Genomic DNA, 13714 nt, shown 5'->3' with positions numbered 1-13714 from the left:
ATCTACAATCAAAAATATGTCCTTTTTTATCTTCAGAATTCGGAATCTGTCCCTGAATAAATTACAGCTTTTATAGCTGATTGGCAAAGGATTTTTAAATCAGTTGGGAACTCTAAAGTTTAATTTACTCATTCAAACATAACATTTGATTATCCATTGTTTCTTTGATTGGCAGTCCTATCTACTTATTTGGGGCATTGCAGACATAGGAGATGTTATATTGGATTGCCAGTAAGAGATCATTCCATTGCTCCATTCTTACTGTAGATAAAAGTACTGTATGTGTCATTCTGCTGTAGACCCAGTAAATTTGTGGAGGGAACATCACTAGGTTCACACAATATGCCAGAACAAGGAATGCTGCTATGGTTGAATCTTAGGAAAGTCCTTATGTATGCTTCAATAGGAGCACCAGCTACTGAAGAAGAGGAGGATTGCTCTCCCCTTCACTGGTTGACTTCAAGCAGGGCCTGGGTAGACATCTCCCCTCAGGAATCCTAATCTGAATTCCTGCAATCAGCAGAAGATTGGACCAAATGGCCCCAAAACTCCCTCCCAACTATGAACCTATAAAAGCTTACTATGATGTCCTGATCCATACCACTTGGTATGACAAGACCTGGCTTTCTGCATCTTCCTGAGCCATGAATTATTCGTCCCATTTTAGCCTAGCCTAAGATTTATAAAGAGCTTTTCCCTTGGCTTCTTAGACATTAGAACATGCTGGTTTGGGGGTGCAATAGAAGTTCCTGTCTTTCATTTACACGTCCCAATGCTCCACACGTTATTCATGCTGGAATATGGAATTATTTGGGAGGAGAAGACAGAGGAGGATTGGGGAAGTAAAATGCATTAATGGAGACTCCATTGGAAGAAATAAAGATCTTTATAGCAATCTTTCCAAATTTGATTAGAATTTTACATATAAGGAGGATGAATTGTGATTTTATGTTGGTTAATTGTAATGGTTTTCCCAAAGTATCTTGGGAATCACAGTTTGCTGAGAGCTGAAATTCCTCCATGAAGGATCTCCAACTTCCTTCAAAGAATTATGGCTCCCAGAATTCTTTACGGAGAAGGGATTACAAAACCTGTCCAAATGTTCTTCTTTCCTTGATTTTCTGCAGAAATGTATGAAGAATTAGGAATTCTAGGAGTTGTAGGCCCAGCCCATGAGGAAAGCACCAGATCACAAAAAACTGTTCTATCCATTTATCTGGAAAGGAATCCCCAATAAATTAGATTTAGGCTGCCACTTTATTCCAAAGAGAGTTATAACAGTACCTACAATAAGGATATAAAAGCAGGTCCCAAAATCACATTTCTAAAATTATAGGATGGAGTGGAAATCCTGTGGGTTTTGAGGATGGAGTACATCTGCAAGGGATGAATAAGTGATGTAATGGTGAGAATTTAGTTGAAACAAGTTAATAATTGCAGGTTCCTTTTTGCATGACTTTATACCCCCCTCACAAAAAAAAAAAAAAAAAAATCCCCTAAGGACTTTAGCTCTTTTAAGTTCATCACTGTAAATCAATTTAGATAGTGCCTAAAAGCTCAGAGTCAAGAAACTGGCATTGGTCCAGAGTGAATTAATCTGAAATTAATTTGATTTTGAAAGGCTCCATCTGGTTGTGTTTGGAAAAGGCAGTTAGACAGAGAAAGAAAGATATAAACAAATGATCATCTGTATTCTCCATGCCAGATGTTTTATGGTTTTTCTTCCCTCTTTTAAAAGAACTGAGAATATTTTTTTAAGTGATGGGAATGGTGACGATGCAGGATCTCTCTTGAAATGGCGATAATCTGCTTTTTACAAATGGCTTTTTTTTAAAAAAAATTGGAGGTTCTAATAGAGAAAAAATGGGAAGAAGTCTTCAAGAGGCATACATTAGCAGTCTTAAAAAGTGAGAATTGGACAGGCACAATCTAATTTCATTGACAAGAGTCATGCAACAGACATAAAGGTGAAATTGACAACATGCTATAGAAGTAGGCCATTGAAACTGAAATATAGTGGAAGACCAATTGTCAACCTTATGCACATGACCTGAAGTCACAACCACTTTTTTCCTCATCTGCAAACAACTGCATTGTTCTCAAGAGGAGATCTGTAAGCTGTAGTTTGTTAAACAAGCCATGGTGGTCTGATTCATGCAACATGCTAAGCTATGCCATGGCTTAACCAATCCCTTATGGGGTTCACACAGTTGCTAACCTGGTCTAAACAAGCCATTCCAGCTTAGCACAGTGTGTGAACCCCACGAGGCATACACCCCACAATTATGTATGATGTCATGTAAGGTTCTAATGGGAAAAGGAGAGAAGTAGTGTTTAGCATTTATTTTTATTCGTTTTCTTTATATTCCACCTTTCATTCAGAAGCACAAGGCAGCATAGATAGCGTTCCCTCATCCCATTTTTCTTCCCAAACAACAAACCTGTGAGGTAAATTGAGCTGAGAGAAGGTGACTGGCCCAAGTCTCCCATGGACTCTCCATGGCTGAGGGTGGACTTAAACCTGGATTTCCTCACTCCTGGTCTCATACTTTTAGTACTATACCGACTGGGTCTCCTCTATCCAATCCAATGCTTTATTTCTCAAGATCTGTTCCCAATACCCCCACTGTTGTCAGTATCTAATTCTTCCGTTCCAGCTCCACCCAATTCTTTGTGCTGTTGAACTCTCCCGCTATCTCTCATACTACCACTATTCTTAACATCTCTTTCCTCAGATGGAGACTATAACTCAAGGATAGTTACTTTTCATTCAGAAGGAACCAGGTTCAACTTCAAATATCTTCAGGTGAAAAGGCTGGGTTCCAAATGTTGAGCAATACCTGCTACTCTGCTCTCCATATACTGGGGAAGTCAATATAGACCATTGTTTCTCAACCTTGAGAACTTTAAGATGCATGGACGTCAGCTCCCAGAATTCCCCAGACAGCCATTTCCCAGTTAGCAGGCTTGAACCAAAAGCAAGATTTTCCCAGAGTCTTTTTAAACCAGAGTTATTGAAAGGCCAGGAATGAAATAATCTTTCAGGAATCACAGCAACCAGGTTACTTTCACTTTAGAACCCAATTTATCTCTCAGCTTGTTAAGGTGAAGACTTTTATTCACAGCCTTTCTTGAACCAGCAGGATGGCAGTTCCTTTTTCAGGTCACCAAAAAAGGTGCCATTGGCCAATCATTTTCCAACCAACCTCTAAACCTCTCTCAGGCTGTGACTTCAAACCTGGATATTTTTTTTTTCTTTTTGAAATAATGCAGGTTCTGTTGAGAATGGAATGGATCTGTTTGCTTGTTTGTTTCTCAAAGAAAGATGCAAAATATCGTGCCAACTGGAAAAAGACCAGTTCACCCATCCTGGAGCCATCTCTTTGACATCAAAATGGCATAGCTTCCTCAACTGTTCAATAATAATTGAGCTAACTATTTCTCCTGGACTTTACATTGAAATCTTTCAGCCCCTTTTGATTCTGTATCTGTATTTTGGTTTGGGTGACACATTTTCAGACCTTACTAGAAAAACCTCCCGATCTCTGAAATCTCACTGCCCTATGTGTTTGTGTAGCAGTCCCGGGGTTGAATTCCTCAATTTAAGTTCTTGGGAGTTTTCAAACATTAGCCTAATAGCTTGAACTTCTCTCTTCCTGTTTTGTCTTGGATGATCCCCTTTTGTTTTTCTTGCATTAAATGACAGGTTCATACAAAGGGGGGACGATCTCATCTCTATCCCATTCGGCAAGAGGAAAATTAAATGGAGGGTTTTTATCTTTTAAAAAAAGATCTGCTAAAACTGGAATAGGCAACTCTGTTGATGCATTACCACCACCACCACCCCCATGTCCAACAACTGCACTTTCTCGCTCTCTGTGAGCCTGTGTTGGTTCTCCATTGCTCTTTGTATCAAATGCTCTTTTCTTTGGAAGCTCCCCACCACTCCATTTCTCTGACCACTTATCCATTCTGGAACCATTAATAAAATGGCAGCATTGTCATTAACTTTAGCTAGAGGTAGCCTGCACATGGTACACCCATCCTCTTGCCTGCTTTTAACACTCTGCTCCCTCCATCTCACAGGTTCATGTGTTGTTTTGCTCCTTCTGATACTTTCCATTTCATCTCATTTCATCTCATGTCTCTCTCTCTCTTTCTACACATACCCTCTAATGGAAACTGGATGTTTTGCTCGAGCCTTGAAACAGAGCCAGCAATGAAAGCTAGCAAACAGGGTGAGCATTTTCATCTCTTTCCGCATCAGTTTCCATGAGAATCCAACCATAAAACTGTATGAGTTCCTTTCTGCATCCATTGCAGGTTTTTAAAAAATGAAAGGGATGCGTGCTTATTTTTACATACAATTCTCTGTAACACAGAGATGCCTATTTCACCATTTCCCCCAGCACGTGCATTTTAGTACACAACATAAATACATTCTTTGGGTGCAGTTGTTGAGCCAAGAACTGCATTACAACATTCAGGGAAATGCATAATGTTCTCCTTATTAGAGAGAATGAGATCTCCTAGGGTCATAAAATCGCTATCCAGGCAAGTTTCAAGTTACAAAAGAGTTCTGTTCACATCCTCGGGGAAAGAAGGCAAAGATTACCTTATGTCTAAGAATACTTTGTTATAGGATGATGAAGGCCCAAGCCATAACTTGGAAAATCCAGTACATAGGCTACTCACACACAGAGTTGAATGTTATTGCTTCTAGCCCAGTAGCTCCTAGGATACATTTGCTTGGTTGACTGGATCCTACAGTGTTAGGACAGTAACTCCACCTGATATCTCTGCTTTGATTTCAACATGGTCTGCTATGGAGAAGAACCTTCATTGGTCCACAGAAAGTCCAGTATGAGAACTTTGTTTCCACTTCAGTGAAGGTTTATTCCCAATCCTTGGGAATTTAGCTCTTTCAATTCCAAGCGATGAGCAATGACAGATAGCACACAGAGCTCCCTAAAGGTGCATAAAATATAACTTTGAATAGAGAAGGAACAAATTCAAGTTTTGCACTATAACAGAATTTTAAGAAATAAAAATAAATAAGTGGGTAGGTTAGATAGATGGCTATATGCAAGGAGAGAGAGGGAAAAAGAAACTAATCTGTATATCTTAGCTGTGAACTAATTTTAGTTGTAATACCAACTACCAATTAATTTGCTTTGACACTAATGGCTGCTGGCCTCTTTGAGTTTGAAGATTTTGTGGGACACAGATATTTGGTATTTTTGCCTAAACTATAATGTAATAAGAGAATGTTGTCGGGCTGATCTTAAATACAGGTAAACCTTGCTTAATGACTGCCCTGTTTATCAACTGTTGAAAGTTACAGCAGCACTGAAAAAGTAACTTTATGACCAGTCCTTGCATTTATGACCATCTCACTGTCCTGCGGTCATGTGTTCGCCATTGGCACACTTTACAGCCGGTTTCCAACAAGCAGAATCAGTGGAGAAGCCAGCAGTAAAATGGAGAAGCCAGCAGTAAAATTGCAAGACATGATCATGTGATGTTTTGCTTAATGACCACAGTTACTCACTTAACAACCAAATGGGAAGTGACATCGTAAGTCCATCGTGGTCATGTTGTTGTTGCTGCTATTATTTTATTATTATTATTTTATTGTTAGTCGCACAGTCAGCCCATTGTTTAGACTGGATCTGACATTTTTATCCACCTGTTGAGTCCTTCCCAAGGACCTGGGATAGGCAGACGTTGCTGTTTGATGGTATTAAGGTATCGTCTCAGGATGTGAGCTGTTCGAAGTAAAGCTGCCTTCTGCAGTTGACTGATGGTGATTTTGTCAATGCCGGTGGTGTTCAAGTGGTGCTCCAGATGTTTTGGGATTATTGTTGTTGTTGATCATAGTACTTCACCTAGAAGGGTTAGTCATGTCCACTGTTTTTTCCTTCTCTTTGTTTGTTGCCCTTGAAACACACCTTCCAAAAATGCACTTTCTAACCACATTCTTTCCCCCTTTCTCTCTTGTGCTTTCCAGTAACGGCACAGCTAACAAAATGAATGGCGCTTTGGATCATTCAGACCAACCAGACCCTGATGCCATTAAGATGTTTGTCGGGCAGATCCCCCGCTCGTGGTCAGAAAAAGAATTGAAAGAACTTTTTGAGCCTTACGGAGCTGTTTACCAGATCAACGTTCTCCGAGATCGGAGCCAGAATCCTCCCCAGAGTAAAGGTACAGTCATTTTAATGCCATGGACCATAGGGTGATTCCTTTGGAGTAGGGGGCTGCTTCTCCACTTAAAACCTGGTTGTAAAATTTCAGTGCCTCTAAGGGTTTGGAAACTTGTTCCCATATGCAACCATCCAGCAACGTTGATGAGAAAAGTCACTATTATTTTGTAATTTTTGAAAATATTGACACTATTTATAAACATTTTTCTCACCAAGTGCTAAGCTGAAATGGGACTGTTTGCATGAAATCAGTCTTCCTCCTTTGAAAATAGCTCAGAAAGAGTATCGGAAGATTTAACTAGGAATAACAAGATGTCCTTTAACATGGGAAAATGTAAGGAATTACATTTAGGGAGAAAAACTGTAGGATATCCATACAAAATGAGGGAGTCACAGCTTGGAAACATTTGCTCTGTGAAGGACTTGGGTGTGGTCACTGACCACAAGCTGAACAAGAGCCAGCAGTATAAGAGAGCTATTAGAAGAGCTAACACAATTCTGGGCTGCATTAAAAGAAGTATTGTATCAAAGACATGTGAAGTCACAATTCATCTCTTCTCAGCAATGGTGAGAGCATATCTGAAGTACTGTGCAGAATTCTTGGACATTTCCATAAGGATATAGACAGATTAGAGAGGGTTCAGAGGAGGGCCGTGAAGATTGTATGGTGATTATATGGACAAATGAAGAAACTTGGGATGTTGGGTCTGGAGAAAAGATTAAGGAGCGACATGATCATCAGTGTTCAGGTATACAAAAAGGTTCCACAGGAAGGATGTCAGGAATTATTTTCCATGACCACAGAAGCCAGGACCAGAAATAATAGATAGAGGTTTCAACTACCTAGATTTCATTTAAATATAAGGAAAAACTTCTTGATGGTAAGTTCTGTACTACAGTGGAAACATCTGTCTAGGGAAGCTGTTGGTTTCCATCTCTGGAGGTTTTTAAGAAGAAGCTGGATCGCTGCCTCCCAAATCTGGTAGAACTTGTTTTCCTGCATGCTGTAGGACAGGGTTCCTCAACCTCAGCAACTTTAAGATGGGTGGACTTCAACTCCCCATACTGGCTGGGGAATTCTGGGAGTTGAAAGTCTACCCATCTTAAAGTTGCTGAGGTTGAGGAACCCTGCTGTAGGGGTTGGACTAGATGTTTCTTGCTGTCCTTTCCCATGCTACCATTCTATGAGTCTTATAATTACAATTTAGCTTTTGTTCAACAGGCAAGCAGTAGCTCTTTCTAATTTTCTTTTTTTAGCCCTTCTTTTGTTACAGATTTGAACTTTGGTATCTTATGCAGGAATAAAATGCTCAAGGGATCACACAGCACATAAAGAGTCTTTTTAAGCCTACAAAACAATTATTACTTTAAAAAAGAATTATTCTTTATGATGACTTAAGCTTTATACACATACTCACATTTACTCACACATCATCCCTGGGGCTGCTACACACTGGCCAAGTTTTACAACTGGGATTGGGGAAGACAGGAATGCTTTGTAGATAATAGTTGTATTTACAGATTGGAAGGCCTTCTAACCAGATGCCTATCTAGCATTCCTCCTTTACCAGCCATATTCCATCTCAGTTGTCTTTTCATTGACCATTAGGCTGCTGGGTCAGATACGTCTTGCAGGATTGCGGTTATCTTTTTTAACTCTGGTGGCCAATCCTTGTCTGATTTCAGAAATGGCTTCCTTGTCTCTTCAGCTTGCTTACATGTGTGCGTTCTTCTCTGCAGTCAGATTGGTCATTCTACTTCATCTCCTTCTCCAAATATTTTAGTTCGTGTAACACTTTTCTTTTTATAGCTTAGCAACTTCAGAGGGTGGAAACTGGTGGGCATAGCTGGTTTGCCATTTCAGATACCTCATGGAATTTTACTAAATACTATATCTGGTTTGTTCACGCATTATCAGACATGGTCCCTGATTCTGGCTTGCAGACCCACTGTGATCTAAGCTTCTCAACTTGAAATTTGTGCTGCCTATCCATAACTAAGTCTCTTTACCTGTGGTTTACAATGTGGAGTCTTTGAGATATGCTAACCACAGAAAGCATTTTAAAAGGGCCTGCAGTTGTCAAAGATGCGCATTTCTAATTTTCCCCTCCACATGCAAACATCTTGAATTTCCTTAGTGTCTCTATTTCAGAACATTTGATTACTTGCCTAGGTTTGGCTGAGTTTTCTCCAGCTTAGCTCAGCTTCTGTCAGTAGGGAGAGAAAGACGATGTCTTTGAGGTCTTAATCAAACTGCTCCTGAAGGATCTCAGAGCTTTTGTCTAAAAGAACCAGCATTTCCTACTTTGTCCTTTGTTTTCCTTTCCTGCCGCCTTCTCTTTTCTCAAATTACCAATGCCTTACTTCACTTCTTGACTTTCTGTACTACTGCCAACTCTTTACAGCAGGAGCTGAAAGAGAAGCAAAAGTCTGCATTTTCTGAACTTTCCTCTCCTTCAGCTTTCTGGAAATCTGGCTGAGAAGTCCTCAGTATCGGCAACTGAAATGGATTGTGTAGAACTTCTTGAAAAATTTCTTATTGTTCTGATTGGATGCTCAGATGCCACAGTCATAATTGTGCCATTATTTTTCAGTGTAGAGAGAAGTTCCACTTTTGTACACTGGTTTGGCAGGGTTTGAATTGTTATGATGGTATTTCATTGCTCTTTTTATTAAATTGCAATTTAAATGAAGATTATCAGTGAAGTTTAAACTGTGAGATTCACTGCCAAAAGATGTGGGAAAGCTACTCATTTAATTTAATTTAATTTAATTTAATTTAATTTAATTTAGTTTAATTTAATTTAACTTAAAAGAGAATTAAGTGAATTTATAGAACATAAGATTTATCAGTGGCTGCTGGTGTAGAAAAATAGTGGGGGACTGTTACGTCAATGGTTACTACTTATTATGTTGGTCATGGTTTATCTTGAAAAAAAATGACTTCCAGGATATTTTTTCAACTTCCCAATCGAGCCTGAGATTCTGAAATTTCCTGGTGATCTCCCATCCAACTACAAGCCAATTTCAATCGCACTTACCTTTTTTCGCAGTCACCATCTGCTGTGGTTTTTAAACACTTATATTACAATAAGTGTTATCAGAGCAATAAGTTGAGGAATAGTAATGCAGATTGAAATTCATTGAGATTTACATGTCCAAAGAAGGATAGACCTGTAACATGAGGCATGTAACACAGCATAGGCTGCAATCTTCACTGATTTTTATACACTTGTGAAATTAAAATAAATAATGGTGGGGAGCCAAAGGTAGAACAGAAGAGGGAGGGAAGCCATCTGGATGCAATTTGAACTGATTTCTGGCAAAAAGGGGAGAAATGGGAAGCAAATGGAAATGTGCACTGTTGAATTAATTGATTATGTGCCATCAAGTCAATCTTGACTTTTAGCAGCCACGTAGATTTTCTCCATGACAATCTGTCCCTAACCTGGTCCTTCAGATCTTCCAGGGTACACCCATTGCCAGTGTTAACTAAATCCATCCACCTTGTTGCTGGTGGTCCCCTTCTTCTCTTTCTTTCCACCTTTCCCTGCATTACAGCCTTCTCCAAAGAGGTAAACCCACTTTAATGTTGCCCCCATTTGGGAAAAATGAGTCAAAACAGACTCATTTACAAGTAGCAGGAAATCTGAATTCTGAGCAGAATTTGGGAGAAGGAAAGGGACAGTCAACTCATCGTTTTGGTGCCCAAGTATTCCTTACTTTGATGTTTATTACACCTTATGCATGCTTGGAGTAATGCAAGAGTTCACCTCCATGTTCATTTTGCCCTGGAATGATCACTGATCAGATGACCTTCTATGTTCAGGTGAACATTTTAAGAACGAACAAGAGAGAGGAGATGACTTCCCCCCATTGCTCCATAAGGACTAACAAATTCCCACAAATGAACTGAAAGAAATAGAGGAGCAGAAAGACCAGAAGAGGAAATCATTGGCAAGGAGAGATGGCATGGCAGAAGAAAAAGGGGGGAAAGAGTTGGCCCCACCACTTTTGGATCCAGCTGCATATTCCACTGGCAGATGCCTAAGGATTGCCTCCAAGCAATGGGAGGGGAATGGTAGCAGCTGTGGTGCAAAGATGGGATATGAGAAGTAACTAGGTCTTCAACCACCGATAACCTATTTCAACCTTCTTTGGTTTCACATCTACAGCAAATACAGTATCTGTACAGATGACCAAGGCAGATCCCAGGGCAGTGGTTTCCCATACCCATTTTTCTCAAGGGAGAGGTCATTGTTATGAATAAAAATCCAACTGTCCTCTTCAGGACATTCCAGCAGTATTGGAGTTAAATACTTGAACATCACAGTGTTTGAGCAAAGCAGGAATTTTCAGAATAACTAGTGGATTCCATCCCAGCTGCAGCCCGTTTCATAATTGACGTAGCACAATATTGATTGTGGACTTATTAAAACCACATGCACATATTTGCACAGAGCAGAATGTACAAAGCAAACCAAGGCTCATCTACTGAAGCCTTTTTCACCACCAATGTCCTTGTCCTTCATTTATGCCCAATTAATTACATCTCATTACCTGGTAGTAAGGAAGCAGAAAATGGGAATAGATGAGGTGGAGTTTCTTGTTCTCTCTTTCTATTTTTACTAAATATATTTTATTGCCATTCCAATTCTTTACCCTCCCATCTTTCTGCCTGGTAGCTCTTATTCTTCCGAATAAACACAGCAGTGGCTCTGAGCTTAAGACGTCTTTTCCGTTTGGGTGATGTCACAGTCTGACATCGCCCTCTTCTCCTCTGCTTGTGGCTTAGTTTCTGTTACATCACTGAATCCTTGCAAACACTGTAACTCCTCGTGAAAGCATAGTGTTGCTAGAAACAGAGGACACAGACATTAATACACAGATATGTTCTCCAGAAACAGATTGTGCTAGCAGGAAATATAAGATACAGATGCTCTGACAAAATGTACTCTGCTTATGCCCAGTTTTTCCTTTTCTTCACCTACTTCCTAGGCTGAGAATGTGTTATGTAAAGGGTCAGGCTTTGCCATTTACCAACCTGTGACTTTCCAGACATGGTTAAACTACAACTCCCAGCATTCCTCATCCCATGAGCCATGCCACCTAAGGATGCTAGGAGTTGCTGTTCAGAAAAATCTATAGGACATGGAATGCTTTCTCCTGCCTTAGGCAGTCCGTTAGTTCATATAGTTCAGTATAGGTTATTTTCCCCATGAACAGCTCTTCCACGCTTCAGACAGTTGCCAATCCGAATTCAAGGTATTCTTCAGGTCGAATGTGTGTTCTGTCCCTGATCTGTAAAAATGAGAGAGTCTAAAGACATTTGGAAGCAAAAATGCAGGAAGAACAGGACTGAGGTTAGAGAAACAATGAAAGATTAAATTCTAGAAGGCTGAGGGCACTTGCTAATATAGTTTATTCTGTAGTGCTTGGTTCCAAATAAATTTGGCAAAGCAAAAAATCTCAAGGTCCAAAGTGCTCCATGCAAAGGTTCCAAGCCCTGAAAATGGGAGGGGGAAGAGTCCACTCTTTCTGTATGACAAATGATTGTCACCAGCGACTCTGGAGGCTAAGACGCCTATAGTTTTGTACATCTTCCAGTTTGGGGGAAAGAAAGTTGCAAATGTTCCTCAATTCTATTAGGCAAGAAACAGCTTATGGGGTTCAGATACTGTGTGTATCCCAGGACAAAATTATTGTGTGTGGAGGCATGCCACCTTTGTCCCAAAGTTGGACATCACAACCCAAATACCTGTGACATTCAGAGAGACCTTGGCCATCCAGTCTTCCCACTGAATTATCCTGGTTGGACAATGAAATAAACTGGCTCAGGTTTTTGCATAGCTTTGGTTCCCCTGTTGCAGTGTTTCAGCATCTGTAAGATGTGTGGACTTCAGTTCCCAGAATTCCCCAGCCAGCATGCCATGGTTGAGAAACACTGCTCTATTGCATAAAACCTTATAGATGATCTTTCAGCCCCCAGTCCAAGGAGCATCCTACTTTCCAGCTCTTGGCATCCCAGCATCATAACCCCTGACTGATGAAGTTTAAACCAGAAAGGTCCAAAATTGCAAACCAAGTAAAGCACATCTCATTTGGCTATGGAGATCAATACTATTTTGCTCTCTGAGCAAATGGCTTCTTAAAAAAAGGAAAAAAGAAAATATTGGTACTGCAGGCTTAGGGATAAAACAAGATGGGTTGTGAGGAGAAAAAAATCTTTGAAATGTAGAAAAAGGGTTCATCTTAGCGCTGGATAGAAATTACCTTTGAAGGAGGGTTAAAAAGAAATGATGTTTCAAGGCAAAGGATGCATTGAAAATGTTCTTTAGATTAGGACAGCCACAGATGTCATGAAAAAAGCCAAGCCTTGAAAAAAAAAATCTGGAGGAATGGCTCATAGAAGCTGAAATATATTCAGAATAAGGCATAAAAGATGAAGAACATGATAATATGGATGAGATGTCCATAGGAAAGCAAGCATAAATGACTCTCAGAGATCTGGGGAGTTCACCTGTGATGAAAGACTGAAGCTGGGTTTGTTTTAGAAGGGTTTGGAGAGGGGGAAAAATGAGGTAGAGGCACAGGGAGATGATTGAAACTTCCAGGAGCAGAGGAAGGGCAGAAATACCTGTCCAAATGGTCTTATGATTTTGTTTTAATTTCCTGGCAAGGAATAAGAATATTGGGAACTTCCAGAATGTCCAGTCTCATTTTCACTATGACAGCAAGCTACTATGAAGTAGACCAAGCTTCAATGCAAAGCAACTTCATCAGGTAGTAGGCCCACCAGATTTGGTCTGGAGAACTCAAGAAAGCAGCTGGATAGCAGCAAAGAATGTCCCATATCTCTTTGCTATCAACTCATGGTCCTCCAGATGGCACTGATTCTGAGCAATATCTGGACCTGGGCGAAGAACAGAAGGAACAAGCTACTTTAGGAAAAACAGCCATGAAAGTCTAGAGGTGCTAACTCTGGAAAAGACTCTGATCAAGCCTGAACTCCTAAACGCCGAGGCCATCCATCCAGTTAGGTTCTCAAGGACAACACTCCTCTGAGTTAGGTTCTCTCAAGGACTCCCCTACCTTTGTTCCATGAATGACCTTATGCTTCCCAGGGCCTGTTCATTCTTGAAACAGTATGCAGCAGTGTTTCTCAACCTTGGCAATTTGAAGATGTGTGGACTTCAACTCCTAGAATTGAATCTCCATGGCTGGCTGGGGAATTCTAGGAGTTGAAGTCCACACATCTTCAAATTGCCAAGGTTGAGAAACACTGGTATTCAGGGTGGGAATCAGCTGAAAGATGACAGGGCTTGATAAATTCAAGTCAGAGCACAAGTGGAAGGTGCAGTTTGGGCTGTAGAAAAGAAGAAATTTCCCAAGAGCTCTAGATGGTCAAGTAAGTTCTGTGTTTGGAGCTATCCAGAGTTCTGAACGCCAGCCTGGTCTTTGAGAGGTAGCCCAACTATAACGTGACTCCCCACACAGCTCACCATTGG

General features: G+C 40.3%; 1 protein-coding gene across 25 annotated transcripts in view; it reads left to right on the top strand.

Moving 5' to 3' along the window:
• CELF2 (CUGBP Elav-like family member 2) overlaps window positions 1-13714 on the top strand; it is a 545664-nt gene that overhangs the window by 366737 nt on the left and 165213 nt on the right. For all 25 annotated transcript variants that reach the window (XM_088141376.1, XM_088141375.1, XM_088141380.1 and 22 more), the window contains one exon: window positions 6011-6207. In XM_088141376.1, coding sequence (XP_087997502.1) covers window positions 6011-6207 — 197 coding nt within the window. The remainder of the gene's footprint in view (window positions 1-6010; window positions 6208-13714) is intronic.

The sequence above is a fragment of the Python bivittatus genome, unplaced genomic scaffold, assembly GCF_059951505.1.
Source record: "Python bivittatus isolate LINGU-HERP-01145 unplaced genomic scaffold, Pbiv_v1 ctg000330_np1212, whole genome shotgun sequence".
In the NCBI taxonomy this organism is placed as follows: domain Eukaryota; kingdom Metazoa; phylum Chordata; class Lepidosauria; order Squamata; family Pythonidae; genus Python; species Python bivittatus.
The sequence above is the reverse complement of the archived record's forward strand: the minus strand, read 5'-3'. Positions and strand labels throughout refer to the sequence as shown.